The sequence below is a fragment of the Gobio gobio genome, assembly GCF_949357685.1.
Source record: "Gobio gobio genome assembly, chromosome: 5".
In the NCBI taxonomy this organism is placed as follows: domain Eukaryota; kingdom Metazoa; phylum Chordata; class Actinopteri; order Cypriniformes; family Gobionidae; genus Gobio; species Gobio gobio.
In genome coordinates this window covers 29,506,174-29,531,625 of record NC_137101.1, presented here as the reverse complement: position 1 = coordinate 29,531,625, position 25,452 = coordinate 29,506,174, and the positions used below count along the sequence as shown (strand labels likewise).

The 25,452-nt window shown below is 37.6% G+C and overlaps 2 protein-coding genes across 2 annotated transcripts in view; one reads left to right on the top strand and one right to left on the bottom strand.

Annotated features, from left to right (window-relative positions):
* alg12 (ALG12 alpha-1,6-mannosyltransferase) overlaps positions 1-4,676 on the top strand; it is a 13,569-nt gene extending 8,893 nt beyond the window's left edge. Inside the window, exons 7-9 of the mRNA XM_079817709.1 lie at positions 3,019-3,188; positions 3,272-3,347; positions 3,424-4,676. Of these exons, the coding sequence (XP_079673835.1) occupies positions 3,019-3,188; positions 3,272-3,347; positions 3,424-3,661 (484 nt within the window). The 3' untranslated portion in view covers positions 3,662-4,676. The remainder of the gene's footprint in view (positions 1-3,018; positions 3,189-3,271; positions 3,348-3,423) is intronic.
* On the bottom strand, positions 4,616-25,452 carry zbed4 (zinc finger, BED-type containing 4). Its single transcript, XM_079817708.1, has 2 exons — positions 25,310-25,452; positions 4,616-9,430 (listed from the first exon to the last, which is right to left on the bottom strand). The coding sequence occupies exon 2, from the start codon at positions 9,228-9,230 to the stop codon at positions 5,466-5,468; it is 3,765 nt and encodes a 1,254-aa protein (XP_079673834.1). The 5' UTR covers positions 9,231-9,430; positions 25,310-25,452; the 3' UTR covers positions 4,616-5,465.

Genomic DNA, 25,452 nt, shown 5'->3' with positions numbered 1-25,452 from the left:
TTTGGTGTTAACAAAAATAAAATAAATGAATAACCATCTGAATAAATCAAATTTGACTAAAAACAGCCTGAGACGTGAAAATGGGCATGAGCTTTTTTCTTCTTCTTTTTTTTTTTTTTAAAGATTAGGATGTCAACATTCTCAGGGAGAGAGTAGACCTCTCACACTTGTCAGCATTGCAATTCTCTTTGTAGGCCTATACACTATTTTATAGATATCATGTTTAAACGCACTACACTTAAACAACGTTTTATTGAATTCATTACTTTGTATTTATATAGCCTAATACCTACTTTAGATGTATATATTATGTTGCTCATGCAAATTGCAAAACAGACAATATACTATGTTAAAATAAACATTTTAAATTAAAACTACGCTTTTCTTTCGTTTTTAAATCTGTCACTTTAATTCAGCGCCAGCACATCAAACAATAGACTCTGTGCGGAAACGATGGCAGCACAGCTGTATGGCTACACGCTCCTGAACGCACTGACGGACCGAAGCCGCGTGCAGTGAAAGCTGTATCCGTTAACAAGGGTACGGAAAAAATACGCACCGCATACGCACTGCAAACGGAGTATGTGCGAAACGGGAGTCAGCAGGTGCCATGCTCGATGTATGCGCCACTTTCATACAGCTTTCTCGTGCCACAGTGCCTACATACTGTTAGAGTTTTGTCCACACCCTTCTTCCGTCATCATTATATTTTACAGGGAAGACAAAATGCTCCCATACACGGGATTTGAATGATGCGGGAGGCTTTTCAAGTTCTTCTACTTCTCCGCTAGCCACTGCTGACTGATTAACATGCCCTGTTCACGTGAACACATGTGTTTCTCTGAAACTCAGCATCGAGTTTAAAGGAACGAGATCACTTAAGCAATATCGGCAGAAAAACTGTATTTTAGTCTGCGATCGCTAAACAATTCAGATTAATCCACAAGTTTAAAAAAAAAGCACAATAAATCCGCGGGTCACGCGCGTGCCGAACCGTGGGTCGTGATCCGTACGGATCACGGATCAACTGCGATCCGTTACACCCCTAATCATTATAAATAAGCATTGTTAAAAGCCAGACGCTTTAGTCTTTATAAACCATTTGATATAAAGTGACCTTTAATTTGGAGTAGAAAAAGGAGGAGTGGCTTTATTGCATCAGAGGTGTGCTCACAGCTGATTGGTCTAATTTCAGTTTGAGATCTCTTATTCAGAACACAGCTGTTGTTAGTTACTATGGCGATAAAAACTGCTAAAATCCAAACCACTTTAATGGTACCTAAAACCCAGGATTGGCACAAACTAAGCTTAAACATATCTGGCTAGCCAGCTAAACCGGCTTCATGGTATAGGCCCCAGGAGACGTCGGGATCAAAACAGAAATGATTCTTTTAATGAGAACTCTCTGTGCTGCAGGTCGTCCGAAAACAGTCTGATTTAACAGTACAAAATAATGCAATTTATCTGCATTTCAGGGGGAAGGGTTATACAGCAGAGAAGGAGACATTCAAACAAAGGAATGCATATGTTGTGTAGGTAAAGGACACACCCTACTATGAAATCCCTACCAGTCCCATTGAATCAGCATAACCATTCGCATACTGATTCTGGCCAGGAACTCCAATTCCAAGAGCCATCCCAGAGCCATTAAAGACAAAAGGGGCAACGTCTGGTCTCCGAAAGGTGGACTCTCAGTGATCTGACTCATTTAAAACACAATAGAGAAAACAGGTCTGGCAGGAAAGGAGATTCTTGCTAGAGCCTCTGAAATCAGTAAAACAGGTCTGGAAGATTTGCGTAGCAGACTAATTCATCTGATATCATCATTTTTACCTAAAATGCTAAATGCAATGTACTTTCTAAAATCTGTAACCCCACAAAACTTAAAATAAAAATCTGAAACTGCATTTCATGACCCCATTAAAGTGCATTATGAGGCATGATGATACCTGACTATGACTGTTATTATCAATGCTTAACGTGCCCTATTCACATGAAGATGGACTGCTTTTGTAGCTGCAACTCTGCTTCGAATTTAATACTTATTATAAATTATTACTTTAAAAAGTAACATTGGCTGGAAACCGTCTTTCACTTTATGATAGTTAGCAGTTTACCCATGTATCACATGCGTCCTGAACATTTGGGTCAGATCATCTGTCTATGTAACTATGATCCGTTACACCCCTATTAATAGTAGTAATGAGTTTTCTTGCTGGAACTCCACTTAATGTGGAACATTTTAGAGTGAAACAATACTGGATGAGAAATGTATGATAAGATTTTATTTCTTCCATCTAAGAAATTTTGTTGCAAAATAAAATTTGTGGATTTTTATTGGAACATAAAAAGTGAGCATTACCAAAATGGAGCCAGACTAAATGTGACCCTGGACCACAAAATCATAAGGGTCAATTTTTGGAAATTGAGATTTATACATCATATAAAAGCTGAATAAAAGCTTTCCATTGATTTTAGGGTAGGACAATATTTGGCCGAGATACAACTATTTGAAAATCTGGAATCTGAGGGTGCCAAAAAAAATTATACTCTAAATATTGTGAAAATCACCTTTAAAGGTGGCCAAATTAAGTCCTTAGTAATGCATATTACTACTACTAATAATACTTTTATTATTTTTTATTAATTTTCTAAATATCTTCATGGAACATGATCTTTACTTAATATCCTAATGATTTTTGGCATTAAAAAAAATCGATAATTGACCCTTACCCCCCCCCCCCCCCCCAGCAATTGAATTGATGTCTTAACTCCAAACAAAGGATGGTTATCCTCTTATTAGCGTATATTGGCAAATGTTGATATAGTCTAATGTACAATGAATATTAATATAATTTAAAAAAGACAGCATTTTGCAAATATATGCTGTATTTATTAGGGGCTTTAGTATCAGATTTGACTTTCAGAAAAATATTAAATCTTGCAAATGAATTGCTCCTATATTGGTCATATTTTTTATATCACCACATTTTTTATTTCTCTTTTGTTTTATTGCAGTTTGAAGAACTACCAAAAGTCATGGATGTATAAAATTGGCTCCATAGTTGTGGTTGGACATTTGATGTTAAATGGAGTATACTCAAGTGTTTCTCTGTATGTTTCCCATCATAACTACCCAGGAGGGAAAGCAATGCAGGAGCTGCATAGAGTAATACCAGCAACAGCAGGTATGTAATTTTTTTTGCATATTTAATATTGAATTATTATTGTAATCCAAGTAATCTGATTAAGTTGCACACTTTCCACACAGATGTGTCATTACACATTGATGTACTTGCTGCACAAACGGGAGTCTCACGTTTTCTGGAGCTAAATAGTAACTGGAGGTGTGTGACCATCAAACTATCAAAGATAATTGTGCAACGAGTTATTTGTCTGAATGTTTTTCCTTTAATTTCCTAGATATGACAAGAAAGAGGATTTGACCCTTGAAGATCAAGTTATGAAAACGTATTCACACCTGTTAATGGAAGCGAATGCAACTAAGATATTGCTGCTCAAAGACTCTTACAAACCTTTGGTGTTCATCCCAGCATACCAAAGCCTTGTATTTGAGATGTCCCACTTTCCAACACTCAAAATCAAGCTAAACAACAAACTTGTGCTTCTAGAAAGACATTTAAATAATGAACCTAGATAACAAAAGCTTGGAGTGAAATTGAATAATAAAAACTGAATTTCATAAGGCCAATAAATGTTTACAGAATTGTTTATCTGAATTCTGTTGCTGGTCTGTTTTACTGAGAGGGGAGCGGGTTTATTCTAAGTGCAGTTTAATACTCTTCACTGTGGCTTAATTTCATAGTATGCACACACATTTTTAAAAAATGGGTAACACTTTAGAATAATGGTCATTAGTTAACATGAGCTAATAATGAACTGCACTTATAAAGCATTTATTGATCTTTGTTAATCTTAATTTCAACATTTACTAATACATTATTAAAATCTTGTTAACATTAGTTAATGCTCTGTGAACTAACATGAACAAACCATGAACAAACCAGCTGTATTTTTATTAACTGACATTAACAAAGATTAACAAATACAGTAACAAATGAACTGCTCATGGTTAGTTCCATGTTAGTTAATACATTAAATAATGTTAACTAATGACCATTATTCTAAAGTGTTACCAAAAAATGTTTTATTAATTGTGGCTTCTTCTGCAGACTTTAAGATTTTTGCAATTGCAGTCACTTTAGCATGTTATTACTACACCTCCCAGTGGTTTGCGTCAACTGTATCCTTTGCATGAATGATAACGTGACGCTTAAATTCTGTCATTTACTCACCCTCATGTCATTCCAAACAAGTTTGACTTTCTTCTGTGGAACACAAAATATATTTTTAAGAATAGCTTCTTTAATGTTTCACAGAAGAATGAAAGTCATACAGATTTTCCTGTCAGACTGCCCTCTCCAACAAAGGCCAAAAAACCCCGTTTTTTTAAAGAAATACAACTACGATCACATTTTTCAGTTTGGATTAGAATAAGATTAGATTTAGATCTAGAATAGATTTAGCAAGATCATCCAGATATGGAAAATATATGCATCAAGTGAAAATAACAAGGAAAAAAAATCATGACCTGAAATATAAAAAAAATTTAAAGCAACATTGTTTCAAAGTGTAAAGTTTTATTTACAAATTGCAAAAAAAAAAAAAAAAATTCCAGTTTGATTTTTTCCTCTTATCAAATTATATTTTAGGAAAGTATTTATAAATGTACAGTACATTTCCTTGATGTCCCATAATTTAACCCTTTAGATTTATATAAAAAACGATTTGTGCTTGAGACAAATTTTCAAATAGATTTCAACCTGAAAGTACAGCATTATGTACATTTTCTTTAAACAAATACAAACAAAATCATCAGCAAAAAAATAAAAATAAACTAATTCTAACAGTACCATGAGCCACAAAAATCACAATAAAAGAATTAAATAAAATACATTTAAAACATCTCTGTCACAGCATTTATTTTGGGCCATGTATTTATATAAAAACAGTATTCAGCATGTAGTTTCAATTTTATAAAATCAGAAGACTACGACTTGCTTTGCACATCAATTAATATTTACAGCATGTTGACCTGAAGTAGTTTGTATAAGGCACAAGGAGAGAGAAGACAACGATACATTTTATCAAATAAAAAGAATCAGTACAGCAACAAACAATAACTACCCCTATAACTAGATAACCCTCCCTCCCTGAAAACACTTTTCACCAGGAATAAGACTCCAGTTATCAAGTGTACTCAACAGTAGTACTCAAAGCAGTCTTTTATTCAGTTAAATATTCAGATGCTCTGCGTATTGAATATGAACCACAGTCAAATTAATTGTGGTTAAGTAGGCCTTCTCAGAAAGTTACTCGAGTGGTCCTAGTTTGAAGTTCATCAGAGTCTAAGAAACAGCCTTGCAAATATAAATACATAATCATCAGTACTGAAAATATATCAAAGGAAGGTTGACCTTTAAAAATAGAAGTCCTTCAAGATTTTCTAGCAATGGTCGGGACTGATTCAGAGCACAGTTGACACTTGATGTGCTAAAAAGTGTGTCTGCTGGTACAATGCTGGGTGGACAACCCACATAGCGTACAGCTACTTTGGCAAGGTCAGGCCACAGTAACTTCTTCAGGTTCCAATAATCCAAAGGATCACAACTCTGGTCAAGAATGTCCTCCTCCAAATACTCCAGCACAGCAAGCTCCAGTGATTTTGGTCTCTCCTCTTGCTTGATTTTCTGTCTAATGTCATCCATTAGAGCCCAGAGGTTCTCTTTGTTTGAGGCCATGCTGTTTGATGAAGCTGGTATTTCACTACATCCATTTGACAGTGGTGTCTTGGTCTCCACAGAGTTAGATGCAGACACCTCGAGCTCTTGTATGAGGTCATGCTTACACTGCTCTGCTTCTTCCTCAGTAAAGAGGGATGTCTTATACCTCGGGTCCAACATGGTTGCCCATATGTACCTTGGGTCATGAAGTGTAGGGGACATTCTAGTCACCATTGCCTCCTTTAAAGACTTCAACATATTATCAATACCAATCGTCTCATCAAAAAGCATATCTATCTTTCGGTTAAGTATGTGAATGAGTGGAATGACCTGACCTAGTGTTGCAGTGCGATTGCTCATCTCCCTGCAGGCTACCTCAAAAGGCTTAAGAGCATTGCAGACCGATTGCATGACTTCCCACTGGTCACAGCTTATCAGTTCCCTGAAATTGCACTCTATCGACATCTCATCAATGGCTTTCTTTTGCTCTACTAATCGCTCAAGCATAAAGTATGATGTTTTCCACTTAGAGGGAACATCCTGAACCAGCTGGTTTTCAGGTAACTGATAAGCTTTTTGCAGCTCTGCCAACTTCTCCTTTGCTTTAGCAGAACGATGCACTCTTTCACAGATTTTTCGAGCAATACTAAGCAAGTTCTGAACCATCCTCTGACTTTTTATGGCTTCGTTAACAATGAGGTCTATGTTATGACCAAAACACTGCATGGTGGTGTGGTCACTGCTCTCTAGTATGCTTCCAATAGTTTGGTTATCTGTTACAGTAAATCCAATTTTAAGGCCTGAGGAACCAATCCAGGTGTCCCAAAGATATTCAAGCTGCTTCTGTACGTTCAGCATATTGTAGTCACAGTCAATTGAGGAAACACCAAGGAGGGCCGAACAGTGGAAATCTTGACCCTGAGCTAGAACTTGAGACTCAAATGTTACCCAGTGGGCTGTAAGAATCAAGTGCTCTTGAGTTTGGCTGCTCACCCAAACACTTGTTGTGAAATGGATGATTCCACCTTCAGCCTCCTTTAGGTGGGTCAGAACTACTTCTTTCACACTTTCATACATTTCTGGGATTGCAGTGCTGGTAAAGTAGGATGAGGAAGGTAGAGAATACTGAGGTTGGAGGTATTCCAGTAACCGGTTCAGGCCAAGATTTTCCACTAGAGTTGATGGCTGAAGATCCAATGCAAGCATTTCTGCAATGAGTTTGGTAATTTTTTTGGCAGCTGGGTGGCATTCACTGAACTTTCCTGCATTCTCCTCATAAGTAGAAATGTCCATGAGCTCCTGCTTAACTTGAATTTCAGCAGATGACACATCACCTGAGATATTACTATTATTTTCAAGCACATGTCCATGAAATCTCTGCATGTGCCTAAATAAGCAACTAGTGCCTAAATTGGTTGTCTTTTTCCCTCTGCTAATTGTGCGGCTACAGTGCAAACAGACCACCTTAGTTGGGTCCGCAGAGGAAATAGAAAAGTGATTCCATAGCTTTGAAGTCTTTTTGCTGAAAACAGGCAGAGTATGGGGTTTGTTCTCAACAGTAGGGCTGTCCGTTGCATTTGTTGTCATGTCGTCCTCTGCAGCAGGAGTTGAATGAGGTGACTGAGGTAAGGAAACTTTGTCACTTGTGCTTTTTTGCGTTTTGAGAACATCAGGATGCCGCCGCATCAAATGTCTCATTAAACAGCTTGTGCCAAAGTCCCCTCGTTTGCCACGGCTTATGACACAAGGACAATATCGACACAAAGCTTTGAGTTGGTCAACAGGAGAGACAATGAAATGATGCCATACTTCTGATTTCACCCTTTTCATTATTTTCTTGTTTTGTTGAAAGACCGAGCTCTGATCTTGGGATACGCTGTGCCCCTCAATGTGTTCTTCTGGAGAGGATGACAGAGGTATATTTTCCACTTTCAGTCTAAAAGATGCATCAAGTGAGGACTCTTGTCCAGATTGATATGTAACATCATTTGACTCATCTTCAAGAGTCATGTGCTCGCTGTCATCATTGGGCACTTCATCTGATATGGTATCAGGGCGATGTGAGTTACAGAGGAATTCCTTTTTGACCTCTGTGGATTCTTGTGAGCGTGACAGCAATGTTGGCGGAGTGGTGTAAGGCGGAGGAATGGTTGAGCCCTGTCCGTTTTCTTCAATGACTATATCTCGATGGGCCCGCCACATGTGGCGAATAAGGCAGCTCGTCCCCAAGTCTTTCCCATTTTTGCCACGACTGAACTCATTCATGCAGTGAATACACACTGCTTTTGAGCTATCAGCAGGGGATAAATAAAAGTGTTTCCACACTGCTGAGCGCCGCCGAGAACTTGAGCTCTTCGGGGCTGATCCAGGGGATTCAGTCAACAAGTCTGTGGCATCGTCATTATGGTTGTTAAAGGAATGTGGGGAAGGAACCGCACTAGAGTCACTCTTGACACTCTTTTCTGCTTTTGGTTTGACCTTTTGTAAAGAGTCTTTGGACACTATGTCTGTGGCCTCAGCTTGAAAGGAGGACAGTGGAGTATGGTTGTCTGTAGGTTGCTTGATGCTTACAGACGAGTCTCCATTGTTTGGTGATTTATTGGGAGGTATTAAAGATGAAGAACTGGACAAATTATTTAATGAATCACTATCTTGCAGAAGAACAGTGGGATGAGCCCTTCGCACATGCCTCATTAAACAACTAGTACTGAGGTCTTTCTCATTTTTACCCCTGCTGAATTCTTTCATACAGTACATACAGATTGCTTTGGTACTATCACGTGGTGATATGAAAAAATGGTTCCAGGCAGGAGATTTTTTTCTAGGGTTAAGGGGACTTCTTATGGATGATAGAAGGCTTTGTGTGACCGCATCCATTGCAACATCATAAAGAGTACTTGAGTACCCACTGAACAAGTTACCATAATCATCATCATAACCTCTAGTGGCAAAGGGGCCAAAGGCTCCATCAAATGATAACTTTTCATCATCCTGAATGATTTCACCCGTTTCATTTGGTTCTGCTTTGATACATACACTTGTTTCAATTTCTGAATTATTGATTTCAATGTTCTGGCTCTTATTTGAAATAGCTGGAGACGTTTGAGAGTCGTGCTTTTCACAAATTTCTGCTGCTGAATCCTCTGTTGAAAGCCCATCAACCTCAGAAGATCCATCTTCCTCTGCGCCCTCAAATGACAAAGACACCAAAGAAGAGTTTTTTTCCAGTGTCTCAGAGGGACAGGTATGGGGTTCTTCTTCCAATATCTCTTGAGGAGTAATTCTGTATGATTTGAACACATAACCATCTTTCCCTTCGATTTTTAAACAGGTTCCTTTGGCCTCTATTCTCTTGTTATCTTTGGAGCCATTATGCTCGTAGGTTGCATCCTCAGTCTTCTTTGAGAGGCTGTCCTCTCCGTCCATTATTGCAGAAAGAATTTCTGCAGTGAAAGAAAAAACTCTCTCTATTCAAAGCAGCTTTTTAAGTGTTCAAGTGTCATGGGTGTGGTTCTTTCTTCCATCCAGATGTTCACTTTAACATGTTATATCTGAGCCCAGATGCAACAGACATGTATAGACCTCCATTTAGGATGTTGTAAATCACTTGTGTTCATTTGTAGAATCTGCAAAATTAGATAAGAGATAGAAAAACATTAAGATAACTAAAAATACAATTAACAGTATAAAGTTCTCTGCATGCGTGATAAAACATGCTATACACATTGACACAAAACAAAACAAAACAAATGACTCCTAAGAGATTCAGCATTACTATTGGTTAAAATAAAATCTAGATTTGTTTCAGAACAATTGACCGATTCGCTATTTATACATATTTTTTAAATGTTTAACTAGTCAACTTAAAAACATATCTACAATATGATTTAAGTAGCATTCTATATATTAACGATCTGGTTAAAAAGTTATATTCCAAGTTAGGGCTGTCAAAAATAAATAAATCAGAATTTCGAATATTCGTTGAATTTACAAAAAAAGTGCACATTCAATTTTTGGTAGAGGCACGCGAGACATGGTGATGACGTAACTGACGCGGTTTGTTTATCCAGTTTAGCGCGGTGCGGCTATAAAAATGCGTAAAAAATGGGCAACCTGTTTTCAACGGCGTATTCAGTCAGACACAGAGCAGTGCAGTGCAGTGCAGAAGAAGGCAATCAGGGCTTTGGCGCATGAGATGGATATAAATGAAAGGGAAGATACGCTACATGCTGACGAAAATGCTCTCAGTTGGTGGCAAAAATCAAGCGGTATATATGTATCCGCATATTGCGCAGCTGCCAAAGACATACTTGATCATACCAACTGCACAACTGCAGGTCAAGTTGACTGTTTGGTGTTTTTCACCAACAATATGTAGATGTTTAGTGAGTGGAAATGGATTGTTTCTGAATGTCCGTTTGCTATTTTGTGTCCACATTACGTTGCCTGTTGAAGCGTGTCTATTTCAGGGCTCAATGCTTAGGATTTTTTTCAGGGGTTCAAATTTTTGCTTGCCCTGTCAGAATTTTCACTGACCCCACCACCAAAAAAAACGACAAATAAAATAAAATAAAATAGGCCTAGTATTGTTTTTGAGCCATATAAGCTTAATAAATAAGGTTATGACTCTAAAAACTAATATCCTAACTCATATAATTTTTTTACATTGTTAAAGACCGTCAGTAATAAAATAAGAACAAATAATCAAATTATGAGCAAAAGCACAAATAAATACAGCAGAACAAACATATACAAATGAAATAAACAGTTATTTTCATGTAGGTCTGAACTAGATTGTCAGGTACAAAAATAGTAATCAAATGTAAAATATCACTGCATAGTCTCTGCATAAAATTATATGTCACTGCATATAAATACAAATGAACCCTTATTAAAAGTTATTCAGTCAAGAGCAGTGAGGGATTTTTTTTTTTTTTTACAGAATCTCGTGATCAAAACACAGCCGAAGAAGCAACGTGCGATATCATGTTTAAGCAGATGCATATGTAAAATAACGCGATCATCACCATTAAACAGCATATAAATCACAACTGCCTAATGTTATTGAATGAAATGTCAACCCAGGACGAGTTATAGGACTGTCAAGCTTTGGGGTGTTGATGGACACGATCTACAACATCTGTGTTTTGTTCATCGTTCGGACGTAACGTTAGTCTTTTACAAAAACGTGATTTTTTCAGCTTTATGCTCAAAATGTTGCTTTTTCATGAAACTTGCAACATTCAAGTGTTGATTAAAAAAATAATATATGAAGCTGGAATAAAACAGTGGGTCTGTTCTTTCTTTTGATATATTGCATGTTTAGATATTCTGTGGACCATTAAAACTTGTGAAAATGACCATAAATGCTGGCGGTGACTGGCTAATTTCATGTTTACGTTCATTTAAAAGACCTAACCGACTATGTTTACGATGATACTCAACAAGACAGTCATTTTGATATAATTTTGTGTGAATATTCGCACGCTGTGAGACGCGTGGCCGGCCGTGCGTGTGTGTGTTGTGTTGCTGCCCTTCGCGAGTATCAAACTGAGAGACATACTTTCTCGTCTAGGAGCGCTTGAATATTTAAATTGGCAAGGCTTAAAAATGCGCAAATGATCAGTATCCGTGAAGATGCAGCTCTGGGAGTGTCTTTCACGCTGGCACTGAACCATCGGGCAATTCTTATTGTCGACCGTAATGACAAATATTTTTTGTCATTCATTCAGGGGGGGCGGGGTGCCCCCCCAAAACAATGGTAGGGGAAACACTGAGATGTATATATGAGTGAGTACATCATGAATCCATTTTCCAAACCGTGTTTTTATCTTACCCTGAATCACTACGGTACACATATAATACGTGTTTATATTCGGACTATTTTATTCCAGTTTGGTTCGCAGCGCTGCGGAGGAGCACAGTCCCTGTGTGACTCGCCATAGACACACACAGAGAGAAGTAGATCCGGCTGCAATGTTCTTCCGCGAGACGCATGCAGTTCTGTTTATTAAGCGCCAGAGCGCCTAAAGTTACGGACTTCTATTGCTCCAAGTTGGCATTATGCAAATGTTATACTGACCTTGTACAAAAGTCCAATAGACAAGCTGATGTTAAGTAACAACGTTTTAGGCACAATACTGTTTATTTCGTGAAAATCAAAACTACATCAGAACTGTTGCGCATCTCCAAGCGATTCGAATTAATTTGCGTTTGAACGATTGAATGAATGACTCCCACATAGACTTGACACCCCCTATTGGCGGTTTTATTTTCATATTTATACTTTGCATGAACTTTTTATTTAAAATATCAAACTTTTAAAGTTTAACTTGTACATAACCCATTTCTAAATTCAAAAACTTATATTTAAAACATTCATACAACATTATTTACCCATGAGCTGCATTAAATCTATGTAAACGTGTCTAAACACCACTTCAGATAGAGCTGCTGTGCCATTTCTACACTGCAAAGATGGATCTTTTGATGCTGATTTAATTAGATTGGTAACAGTCTGATTGTGTCTTATTGCTCTAACTGAATTTATTGTTTAAATTAACATTTTAAAAACAACTTTTTTATTTTAATTGAAGAAATTGATAAGATGATCCATATATTTAATAAGATTAGAAAAAATTGCTCTTATAATGGTAAAAATGCCCCTGGACATTAATTTAAAGGGACAAAGATAGTCCTGTAATGGGAAAGTTATAATTGGAATGCGTGTTATTGATCAGAAAGTGCTCCTAAATTTTTGACTGTGCTCCTAATTTTTTTAAATTAGGAGCACAAGTGCTCCTCAAGAAAAATGTTAGCGTAGAGCCCTGATATGCAATGCTTCATTTGGTTTACATTTGCTTGTTGCGCTCGCTTGCGCCCTCCTGTGGCCATAGGAGACAATACAGTACATTTTCCCTCTAACATTTAAATATTGCCTTGCTAATATTTATGAAATAATTTTGAATTTAGCTTTTCAGCCATTTTGACAGCAATGTAATTACCACTTTTCAAGGCCCAAAAATGTAGGAAAGACATTGTAAAATCGTCCATGTGACTCGAGTGGTTCATTGTTATGAAGCGACAAGAATACATTGCTGTACATTGCTGTCTATGGAGGGGTCATATCTTAATTTGTGTTCCAAAGATGAACAAAGGTCTTGCGACATGAGGGCGAGTCATTAATGAACGAATTTAAATTTTTGGGTGAACTAATCCTTTAAAGGTGCAATGTGTAGTATTTATGAGGATCTATTGACAGAAATGCAATATAATATACTAGTGCTGTCAAAAATATCGATATTTCGATATGTATCGATACTGAAATATCTGAAACGATACTCCTTTTCTACAGTATCGATACCAGCTGTTCTCTCCTCTCCTCTCCAACCGACAGCGAGTTGACACGCACCCACCTCCTCTCATTCAGTGGAGTTAACCCTCTGAACACGGCGAATGCGTGTTCTGCTGGATTTTTCCTCATGACTGCGTGTTAGTATTGGGCAGGGGCGGGTCTAGACAATTTTTCGTGGGGGGGCCAGGCTGGGACACAGACCCCCGAGAGGGGTGGCACATTTAAATACATGTAAACAGTGAACCAGTATAAATAGCCCTACACTGGAGGTAATAATACTGTATATTATTGATAACAAAACGTATTATAATGAGTGAAAAGGAATTCAAAATGAGCAACTTCAAATGTGATATGAAATAAATAACTCAACAGTATAGTAGAAGTAGAAGCACATGGGCTGTGGTAAATGCAATGCAAGCAAGATTTTTTTCCATCATAGTTGTATATAGTTTTAAACAAGATGGACCAACATAATTGACAACAGTAGAAAGGCTTTTGAGCTCAACAAGAAGCTAGCAGTGTTTATTCATATATTACATTATAAATATATTATTTTTGTTTCCCACAGGATTTTGTGAGACTGTGGTGGGTAGACATTGGTCCCTCTAGGCTAGGGATGTGCTCCCCAAAATAAAATTTTGTTCATTTTAAATTTAAATGCATAAATCTGGTGCATTTTGAGAGCAAAATTAAGTGACTAGATCCATGAAGAAATTTGTTTTTTGTAAACAATTTTGTACTTTAGTAGTAATTTATTTATTGGTTGCATAGATATGAATGGTGACGGTATAGGGCGCATCAATTATAGTTCATAAATGGTAAAACATGTAGGAGTATGCATTCAAACCATAAAAAATATGTAGCAAAAGAGGTTACCTTCGTTGAATTTAACTTAATAATTAGTGGGGGCCTGTAATACATATTTATTATGTGAATATTTAGGCTACTAGGGGTCTAACTGTTCAAATTGCTCATGGTTCAGTCTGTATGTGCTATATTCAGGGAAAAAAGAACTACTGTCAAATAAAAATAAAGAAAACAAAAACAAATAATCGAACTTTGCAAAAGCACAAATAAATACAATCAGAGCAAAGATACTTATAAAAAAAAAAAGTGCTTTTCAGGTTTTTCTGGTAGGTCTAACATTAGTTCTCAGGTACAGAGATTGAATATCAATATTCAAATGTAAAATAACATTGCATATTTGACTGTATAAATTAAAGATCGTTATTAAAGTTACAAAAGCTAGAGCAGTGAGTGATTTCCTTGTCTTTTGTTGATTGATTAACTTTAAAAACACAGACAGCAGGAATATTAATTTGCTAGAATACTCAAGACGGTTAAGCGCACGACTCGAAAGAGAACTCAATATTTGCAAACTATCTGAGACTAGGATTTGCGTGCTTCGGATGAGCGCACACACACAATCTTCTCACAGAGCGAGCGCAACTTCTCATTCACGTCTTCTGGCTCCTGAATTGGCTTAGTTTTAGTTTATTTTTGTGCCTAAATTATTTTTTATAAGCTTTAAAGCAGAGAAACCAACCACCGCACTTCGCCGTCCGCTTGCGCCCACCATCTACTCTAATAACACGTCGCGGTAGAGTGGTTCCTCTCCAGTGTGGAGCAAGGTTATTTTCGTAAACGAAAACTGAAACTAAGACTAAAACTATTGGTCAAAAAACATTTTAGTAAACTGAAATAAAATTAAAAAATCATAATAAATGAAAAACTAAAACTAAACAAAACTAACAACTCTTACTGAAAAACTAACTGAAATAAAATAATAATTAGCAAAAATAAATATTCGTTTTCGTATTTAATAAGCTCTCTTTACTGTGGCGGAAAATCTGACCTGTGGTGGTTGAGGGAGTGTCTGTATATGGCGCTACTGCGCGTGAAGTGATCTGAGGAGATTAACCGCTGTCCTGTGACACGACGCGTGCAGTGAACACACATCGCTAGTCCTAAACGGCTGTTCACAAAGAATGCGTTCGTGGCAATGAAATGGTAAATGACACAAGGAAACGAGATGCACGTTGAACTTGAGTTCACTGCTTTTAGAACACTGTTTCATACGCGCGACGAGAGACGCAGGTGCAACAGAAACTATAGTAGCTACTGTGTGTTTGAGATTTCATGTTAGCATGACAGGCTCAAAGGTGTTATCATTGTTTTTACAAATCATTTACTACTAATAATATTATCATCCGTGTGGAGACATTTCCACACAAAGTTGGCTGTAGTCAGACGACTTTAGCTGTGATCACACTGCTAGCCTACATTGTAGCCTACTACAGAAGAAATAATCTTTAAATAAATAAGCTTTTAATTGTTTAACAATATTTCATCTTTAATATGAATGAGTTTGTCTGGAATTTATCATTTTTACTTTCATATTTTTACATTGCATTTATTTGGTTCTTTGTTCAATCTCAGACCATTGTTTGTCGTATAGGTCATAGTTTGAGTCTTAAAGGTGAAGACCCAACTTTATGCATGTTTTGTAAGATTCCCCTCTCCGTTAAACATGTTTTGTTGGACTGTCCTGGGTTAAAACAAGAATGCTCTTTTATTAAGTTATTTCACTTTAAGGACTTATTTAGTAAGATTATGCATGAAAAGGTTTTGGATTTTTTTTTTTTATCATAAGTTGATTTAAAAAAATCTTGTATAATGACGTGTTGTGTTTGTTTGCTTGGTTTTATTGTATTTATATGATATTTGTATTTTTGTAATTAAGTTTTGCCATGAATATAGCCTTAGATGCTGACATGGCATTAAACAAAACAATCTGTATTCCGTTATTTTATTTTTATTATTAAAGGTCCCATGGCATGGCATTTTTCTATTATTTTATAATGTTTCCTGAGGTGTACTTATATTGTTAGTATGACTTTTACATCATAAAATGTCATAATTTAGAAATAAAAGGCATTTTTTCTATACTGCTGTTTGCCCTGTGGCTGAATGCCCTGCTTCAAGAGGCGTGTCTGCAGTGAGACTTCAGTAAAAACGCCCACTGTTGTGATTGGCTGACATCTTTGCATTTTAAATGAGCGGAGGGGGCGTGGTTTAACGAGGTCTACGAGGCACGAGCAGGCACGAGCTGCTGCCAGAGAGACGGATGGACCTGAGTTCACTTCACATCAGTTCTCAGCATGTCTGAACTGTTGTAGTTACAGCATATACTTCAGGTTATTAGTCTATTTCTAGTCGGAGGGGCTGTCACTCATGTCAGAAAGTTAGTAACTTTAGTAAATTATGGATCAGCGCTGACTGGAGACGTGAACCGTTTAGAACGATTCAGTCCGGTTTGGTGAACTGATTCGGTTCACTAAAAAGAACCGGTTCAAAAGAAAGATCGTTCGCGAACCGGACATCACTAATGTACCAGAGACGGAGCGATTGCTAACAAAGTTATTTATAGTACCTACTGAGTTATGGGAGCGCTGTCAGTCAGCGCGAGTTTATTGTGTTTGTATCTGAGAGTTCTGAATAAACACGAGTCCCAGTCACACCGAGTCCGTCTTCATCATTATTACCAACTTTGTAACACATGCAAAGTACCATTACAGCTGTCGAGATGAACGAGTTAAAGTGTTGATAATAGCATTATTTTTAAAATAAAATAAAAGCGTCAGTGACGCGCATTGAGTACACAGCGCAAACAAAGACACAACAGCAGTAATCGAATGTAATCCAGTTTATTGTGGGGCTAGGCTGGCTAGCCCGAATATGCTCACGCTTACCCCCCTTCTGCTTAATCTCACGCTGCGTTTGGTGCCTCCGCTGTGGGCCAGATGCAGTACTGGGGGTCGGGGATGTTGAAGGCCACCGGCCAGTGCAGCCCGAGCTTCGGCGTGTGTGAAGTTTATCTCTAAAGATCTGACTCTGCCGATGTTGAGCAGAAACTCATGACTGTATGCACATTTTAGAACCGATAGACGCGACGAGGACGTACAAAAACACTGACTCACAAGATAGAAAACACCGTTCTGTCTGGAGAGAGAGAGCTGCAGTGTGTGCACGAATAATAAATAATTAGCTACACATCAGAAATCACTGATCACAGATCAGAAGGAACTGAAAAAAGACTTCTGTTTTCATTTGTACATCCAAACACTGAGTAACTGCCAGCGTTCACTCGTTCACAACCCATGATCTCTCGAGCGTTTGCATGGGCGTGCCAGATTCTCTGGGCGGAGGAAAGGAAGGTAACCGTTCCTGCTTGGACGTCAAACCAGGAGACTTCAGGATTGGCTCGTCTGGCCTGTCATTTTCTCAAAGGCAGAGAAAGACAGCCAGAACTCGGGTTTACACCGATCAACATTTCTATCCACTTGGGGACAATATTCAGGCTAGGGGAACTCATATTAATGTTGAAAAACCTCATAAAATGAAAATTTCATGCCATGGGACCTTTAAGATGTCTGCATAAGAACTCTAATTGGTGCAAACATTAAACTTTGCTGAAATTAAAAATCTTGATTTGGTCTCTACACTTTGTTCTGGTAACTCTGCTAAACTATAATTACTAAAACTAAAACTGAAACGAAATATATAAAAACTAAATAGAAATGTGTTTACAAAATAAAAACTAAACTAAAACTAACAAAATCATTTATAAAACTAACTAAAACTAAACTGAAATTTGTTGCAAAATTGAAAGCGATAATAAAATAAAAACTATTTTAAAAATGCAAAACTATAATAACCTTGGTGTGGATGCGCTCCACAACCATATCAACAGGGGGATGAGTGCAGTGGCCACTTGCATGGATACAATTAAATATAAATTCATCAATGCACTGTAAAATATTAGTTTTAGTTTAGAAAACCGCTAGAACTACTAGTAAAGAATTAATACTGACAAGTCCAACAACATATTACCTTCCAACTCTGATGGGTGGGGGGGGCACTTGGGGTGGCCAATTCGATTTTGGGGGTGGCCCGTGCCACCCCAGGCAACCTGAGTTCCTCAATCTGAGTTCCGACATGAACATAAGTATACAGTCCATTTTATCACAACATTCAAACGATAAATTGCCGTTTTGACGCTGTTTAATGTGGCGTGACTGATGACCACAGATCACAGTTCAAGCGGCCGCGCGACGCGATCATCTGTGAACGCGATCGATCATCTCTTCCTAAAGAATAAACGTGAATGAAGGTATGTTGAGGATACATTACAACTTACTGTCACGGATCATATTTAGATTTATGCACTTAGCAGACGCTTTTATCCAAAGCGACTTACAACTTGGGGGTACACGAAGCGATTGGTCATGAAGAGTCGAGTAAGTGCAACAAGTGCCTGAAATACTGAGACCGTGTACATTGCTCAGTGTAGCACAGGCTAGAGTAGGGAGGGGAAAAGAGGGGGAAAAAGAGGAAAAGAAAGGTTATTTATTTTTTTATGAGGATAAGTGCTCACGGAAGAGCTGAGTTTTTAGTCATATGTGGTGTAATCGCTCAATCAGTGTTTCAACGGCAGACAGACCTCAATAACTGCTTGTAAACTAAATGTCATGTAGCATCACATTTAGGCCTACCTCAGGCAGTCATTCAGTACAGAATTTTATTCACTAGAGAAATCAACTATTTCACTAAATATATGCACTATATCTAGCCTATATATTCATTATATTATACTTAACCTGTTAGTGATGTCTTGACTATATAATGTATGTTTAAATAAACCTGTCATGAAAATGACAGACACTGTGTATAAATGATTATTTCAACAACGAATTGGAGAAAAAACTATTTTATAATTAGATTTAGAAGTTATTGCAAAAACTGCCTTGTGTGAAGTTTACATGTTTGCGTAGCATGTTAGTTGTGTCTTGATTATTATACCTAAATATAAATAGCAACTGAATTTAGGCTAATAGTTTGGGATCTGTTGTTAACCTTTAATATTGATTAATATAGTTTACAGCAATATCTTCAATACATTTTTAGTTATAATTTAATAAATTTAAGGACAGACACTTTTTTTTCAATAAACCACTGTTTAATAAAAATAAATAAAAAGCAATTTTGTAAAACTGCTGAACTGAACCCGTATCGAACCGTGACTTCAAAACCGAGGTACGCACTGAACCGTCAGTTTAGTGTACCGTTACACCCCTAGGTAACACAGCTCTGTTTGTCATATTAGATACATCTGAGTGTGTTGAAAATGATGTAATGACGTTACTCTGTGCGTTCGCTCGGCGGCTGCTATGACACTGGTTGAACACTGCAGTAAGAGTAAAGCGTTTCTGCAAAATAAAACCGGAAACCGAGGGGAACACAGATATGATGCCATCGACAGGCGACTCCCTCACACGTCCCGGTTCCTTGGTTAAAATTCTCACGATTTACAAATAGTTGGAAACATTTGGGATATTGTAAGTACTCAACTGAACAAAATATATAACACTGGCCTAGTGATTTTTGGAAATTTTACAGAATTTTTTTTACATAGTGCACCTTTAACTAGATTTTAATATCTGATATTCCGATTCTCAAATATATGTGAGTAAATGTATTTTGTGTTTTAAATAGGTTTATGATGATCATAGTTGATCGCTAAGTTTAGGGGCTATATGCGCTACCAGTGCCTTTCGAATTTACATCACAAATTCATCCATTTCTCCCAAAAGACGAAAAATATAAATGTGAGTGGAAGTCTTCAAATTAAGTTTGAAAGGTTTATTATGGCGCTTCCATTAACATCAGTACTCTTTTTTCTTTCAAATTATAAATGGTTTGCTAGTACTTATGTGCATGTATGTCTGAAATTTAAAATAAACATTATGTGGTTGAAAAGAAAACACTAAGCAGTTTTGCTATATGACAAGCACTGGCAGAGTAAGTCCCTCTCTGACTCAGTGCCAGCCACACGGTATCTACACAAGATGCAAGTGGCATGACACGACAAATTCCCGACAGTAAACTGATGCCCCATTCTATTTCTGATGTACTTCAAGTGCTTGTGCTACAACTGGCGCATCTGTGTAGGTCAGGTCGTAAAGTCTATGATTATGTTGAGTCGAGTCGCTAATCTTCAAATTTAGGACTCGTGTCCAAGCCAAGTCCAAGTCATGCGACTCGAGTCCACATATAATATTGCGATATGCTCATGTTTTAAACTTCATGCATGTGTATTGAATGTTATTTAAGTTAATAATGATAACAAGTAGGGGTGTAACGGTACACGTTTGCATACAATGTGTTATTTGAGTGCTGATTATTTAATCTAAAAATAAATGGCAACTGAATTTAGGCTAATAGTTTGGGCTCTGTCCTTTAATATTATAGTAATGTGCAAGGGCTCCCTATATAGATTACAGCATTATCTTTAAGAACATTTTTGTTATGTTTGAATTAATTTAAGGACAGACAATTTTTTCAGTAAACCACTGTTTAATAAAAATAAATAAAAAGCAATTTTGTAAAACTGCTGTACCTAACAGGTACGAGGTACGTACAGAACCGTCAGTTTTGTGTACCGTTACACCTCTAAAAAGTGTGAAGAATAAAATTTTTTCCACCAACTAGCTCTTTTTTCCTTAGGGTTAGTTCACCCAAAAATGAAAATTCTGTCATTAATTACTTACCCTCATGTCGTTCGACACCCGTAAGATCTTTGTTCATCTTCGGAACACAAATTAAGTTATTTTTGTTGAAATCCGATGGCTCAGAAAGGTCTCCATTGGCAGTAATGTAATTTGCACTCACAAGACCCATAAAAGGTACTAAAGACGTTGTTACTAGGGGTGCTCCGATTGATCGGCAACCGATCTCTATCTGCCGATAATCGCTTTGGGATGATTGATCGGCGGTCTCTAAAAAGGCCGATCTCATGAACCGATCGCATGCTGACGACACATAAAACCCTGTGCCTGCCGTGAGAGCTAGGGCATGACATGCAGCGACACCGTCTCATTCTCTTTCCGGTGCGGGTAAAATAATTATAATGCTGAAGGTGAGGTAAAATTCATATTTCTATATTAAATAACTTACGCAGTCATTTGAAAACTTTCTGTGAGACGTAAGTTCACAAACAGCGCGAGTGAATCACCGCGTGCGCGTGCTCTCTCTCTCTTTCCCTCAAAATGCTCAAATGGCTTCACATCAGCGCATCTGCACTAAAATCAAGATGCACAGTTGACACAGGATTTGCCACTTGCACAATCGAGGCAGTGTCGCATCGTCACTAAAGTTTATCATTTGCATTTATTTAATTTACTAATTTATTTAAGTCTTGCCAGTGTTCAAACCGTTCAGCACTCGCGCGCTCTCCAGACCGTGAGCGAGCGCGCACGCACACACACACACACACACACACACACAGGCCATCTCACAAAAAGCTTGCGAGTACAAATTGCGCTGAAATGGTCAGATACACACAAATGTATGTACTAAATTACCGTCTTGACGAGTGTGCACGTAAACCCCGCCGTGACTCGCGAGTGAACGTTTGTGCAGCATGTAACTGTAACCGTGTTCGCTCTTAAAGTGACAGCTGTCGAATAAACTGCTGCTGTCTCTGAGTTTCTCTTTGTCTTGTTTGATGAACCTTTATGACACTCACTGCTCTTGAATGACTAACTTTTGCAACCTTAAGTGTAAGGATTAATCTAATTTAACTTATTCAGGGAAGACCAATATTAATTTACATTTGATTTCTTATTAAATGTCTTTAGTATTTCTTATCTCAATACTAATGTTAGACCTACCTGAAAATTTGTCTTTAAAAACAAAAATGCACTGCATGATCAAATATTTAGGTGAGAATTATATACATTTATTATATACATTTATTTGGGAAAGATGGCCTACAATAGCCTTAAGTTATCTCATTTTCTAAAATAAACACTTGGTGGTTCTTCAAGATCTTGACTCTAGCCTATTTCTACAGTTTTTTTTCTCAATACAGTTAATTTAGAGTTAGTTTCATTTCTACAAATGGTGCAAACTCTGCAAGATTATAGATAAAAGATTTCCATTCCCTTGCCATTCTGTGATCGGCAATCGGCAGATCATAATCTTGGTGATCGGTAATCGTGATCGGCCCCAAAAATGCTGATCGGAGCATCTCTAGTTGTTACAAAGTTCATCTCACTTCAGTGGTTCTACAATAATTTTATGAAGTGACGAGAATAGTTTTTGTGCACAAAAAACAAAACAAAATAACGACTTTATTCAAAAAGTGCTTGTCTTCTGTCTAGGCTTCAGATGTGAACTCACGAAGCACCACAACGCATGGCAGAGAATATGACGCAGCGCCGGCGTTCGGGCATTCAGGAAATGCACACTTGAGCCCCATTTTGAGCACTACGACAAGACCTAAAGCACAATCAATGTAGAATTCAACAGCTTAGATACGGCGCGTGTTCCTCAGCTTGTAAACAAAGCTCCTCGCTTCTGGGTCATGTGTCAGAACTCTGGCTCTATTCTCGCGCATACGTCATGGTGCTTTGTGAGTTTCTGAGGCCTAGACGGAAGATAAGAACTTGTTGAATAAAGTGAGATGGACTTTGTAACAACGTCTTTAGTACCTTTTATAGGTCTTGTGAGTGCAAAATACATTGCTGCCAATGGAGGCCTTTCTGAGCCATCGGATTTCAACAAAAATATCTTAAAGGGTTAGTTCACCCAAAAATGAAAATTCTGTCATTAAACTTACCCTCATATCGTTTGACACCCGTAAGACCTCCGTTCATCTTCGGAACACAAATGAAGATATTTTAGTTAAAATCTGATGGCTCTGAAAGGCCTCCATTGGCACAATGCACGGCTCACTCTCAAGACCCTTAAAAGGTACTAAAGACGTCGTTACAAAGTCCATCTCACTACTGTGGTTCTAAAATAACTTTATGAATCGGCGAGAATAGTTTTTGTGTGCAAAAAAACCCTAAATAACGACTTATATAGTGATGACGATTTCAAAACACGGCCTCATGAAGCTTCGAAGCGTTATGAATCAGTGAGTCGAATCAGCAGTTTGGATCGCCAAATTTTAGCAGTTTGGCGGTTTGACACGCGATCCGAATCATGATTCGACTCACTGATTCATAACGCTTCAAAGCTTCATGAGGCCGTGTTTTGAAATCGTCATCACTATACAAGTCGTTATTTAGGGGGTTTTTTTGCGCACAAAAACTATTCTCGCCGATTCATAAAGTTATTGTAGAACCACTGTAGTGAGATGGACTTTGTAACGACGTCTTTAGTACCTTTTAAGGGTCTTGAGAGTGAACCGTGCATTGTGCCAATGGAGGCCTTTCAGAGCCATCAGATTTCAACTAAAATATCTTCATTTGTGTTCCGAAGATGAATGGAGGTCTTACGGGTGTCGAACGACATGAGGGTAAGTAATTAATGACAGAATTTTCATTTTTGGGTGAACTAACCCTTTAATTTGTGTTCCGAAGATGAACAAAGGTCTTACGGGTGTCTAACGACATGAGGGTAAGTAATTAATGACAGAATTTTCATTTGTGGGTGAACTAACCCTTTAAGACTCGGTGTACCATTGTGATTTGTACAGAGGCTAAACAGACAGTGAGTGAGAGAGAGATCGACTTAGCTTGTGCGATTACCTGTGTTTGTCCTTCATCAGGTCAAGTCATATCTTTGTAAAAAAAAAAAAAAAATTTGCCAAGATGCCATATACGAAAAGGAAAGCAATCTTTGTTGTAGCTTCCTATCAACGTTTAACGGGATTTAGTGGCATTAGTGCTGGTCAATGTATTGAATCAATGCCATGAAGTGAAGCATCAGGTTCATTGTTACCCCGGCGATGCATTGCTGTTTGGTTGAGCCTTGTAAAGTGGTGCTCAAAGTTAAAATAATTTTAACACCTTGTTTCATTAATGAATGAATCAGCATTTTTGAACATATTAGTTGAATGAACGGTTTAATGACTCACTCAAAGACAGCAGTGCTGATGCTGGATACTACAGGGAAATATCAGCAGTTTTCGTCCAGTCAGATTCAAGGATCGGGACAGTTAATAACTTTAGCTCTTGTTATTTGGACCCTTATTTTGACATTCTGTACTTTTTCCTTTATTCCTGTCTCCCTGCTCTGTTTAGTTTCAGTGGTTACCGATTATGTCCTCGTTTTTCTATAGTTACATATACGTTTCAGATAGGTCTAGTTTACTTTTCTTTGTTCTACCCCAGTTTATATACCCCTGTGTTTCAGTTGCTCTTGGCTAGTTCACATTTATGTATTGTGCGGTTTGTGTTATTCTTCTGCCGATTCATTCAGTGTTTAGATTAATAAAACTTGATTTTTTATTATCCCATTCATGCAAAAAAACATTAGCAAAAATGTATCTATAGCAAAAAACATTTGTGCACTAAACAAAAGTATGAAAAATCTATACTATGATATTCACAGGTACCTAATTTAATGAACTGCAATAGTGTTTATTGATTAAAGAGTTTGTAATCCTTGACTTTAAGAGGAACCCTATAGACATATATCTATATAAACTATTACTATTTGAATTGGTGTATTCGAAGAATGTATTCAACTGACATTTTCTGTCAGTTGTCACGATTAAGGCATAAATAAAACGAATAACCAAAAATGTACATTTGGGCAACCAACTTTAATAATAACTGAATGCAATTATATATACATATAGTTTTAATAAAAATATGTACAATTGATCTGAGGCGTTTCTATTGAGGAAGTTGCAGTGCAGCTCGAGCTACTCATCAACGCACGCTCTCGCGACCTGGCGAGATGTATGTGCTAGCTCTAGCAACACATGCTAGCGGCTAGTGCATTAGCTCGCAGACAAAACAACAGGAAAACACTTCTCTCTTACCATAACGATATAAGCGACACGATTTATTTGTTTGTATTTCCTTCTAAATTTGTAAAAACGAATGCCTGTGGTTTTAAAATGCCTACACTGAATCATTTAAAGTCGTAGAATGAGGATTTTTGACTCAGTGACAAGTCAATGGTGTGGCTACGTTAGGCCACACAGGACATAACCTGATGAGGCAGAACCGGATCCTCGTCGCACAAAACAGAGAAGCTCGTCGAACTACCCGGATCACTAGATCTAAACCAAAATCATGCATGCGTCTGAGACTATGTAAAGCACTCGATTAAAGACATACGTATCGCTTACCTTTGTGTCCTGAGGTTTACTTAAGTGAGTTTCGGCTGTGAAATGGTTAAGTAAAGCGTATGGTTGATCCAGTGTTGTAATTGAGTTGGTTGCTTTGTCTCCTGTGCCGTAAACAGTGCGCAGTAGTAGCGCCACACGGCGTC

Bases quoted from the DNA above. Each gene is read 5' to 3' on its own strand.
- zbed4 (XM_079817708.1), bottom strand. From the start codon at position 9,230: ATGGACGGAGAGGACAGCCTCTCAAAGAAGACTGAGGATGCAACCTAC.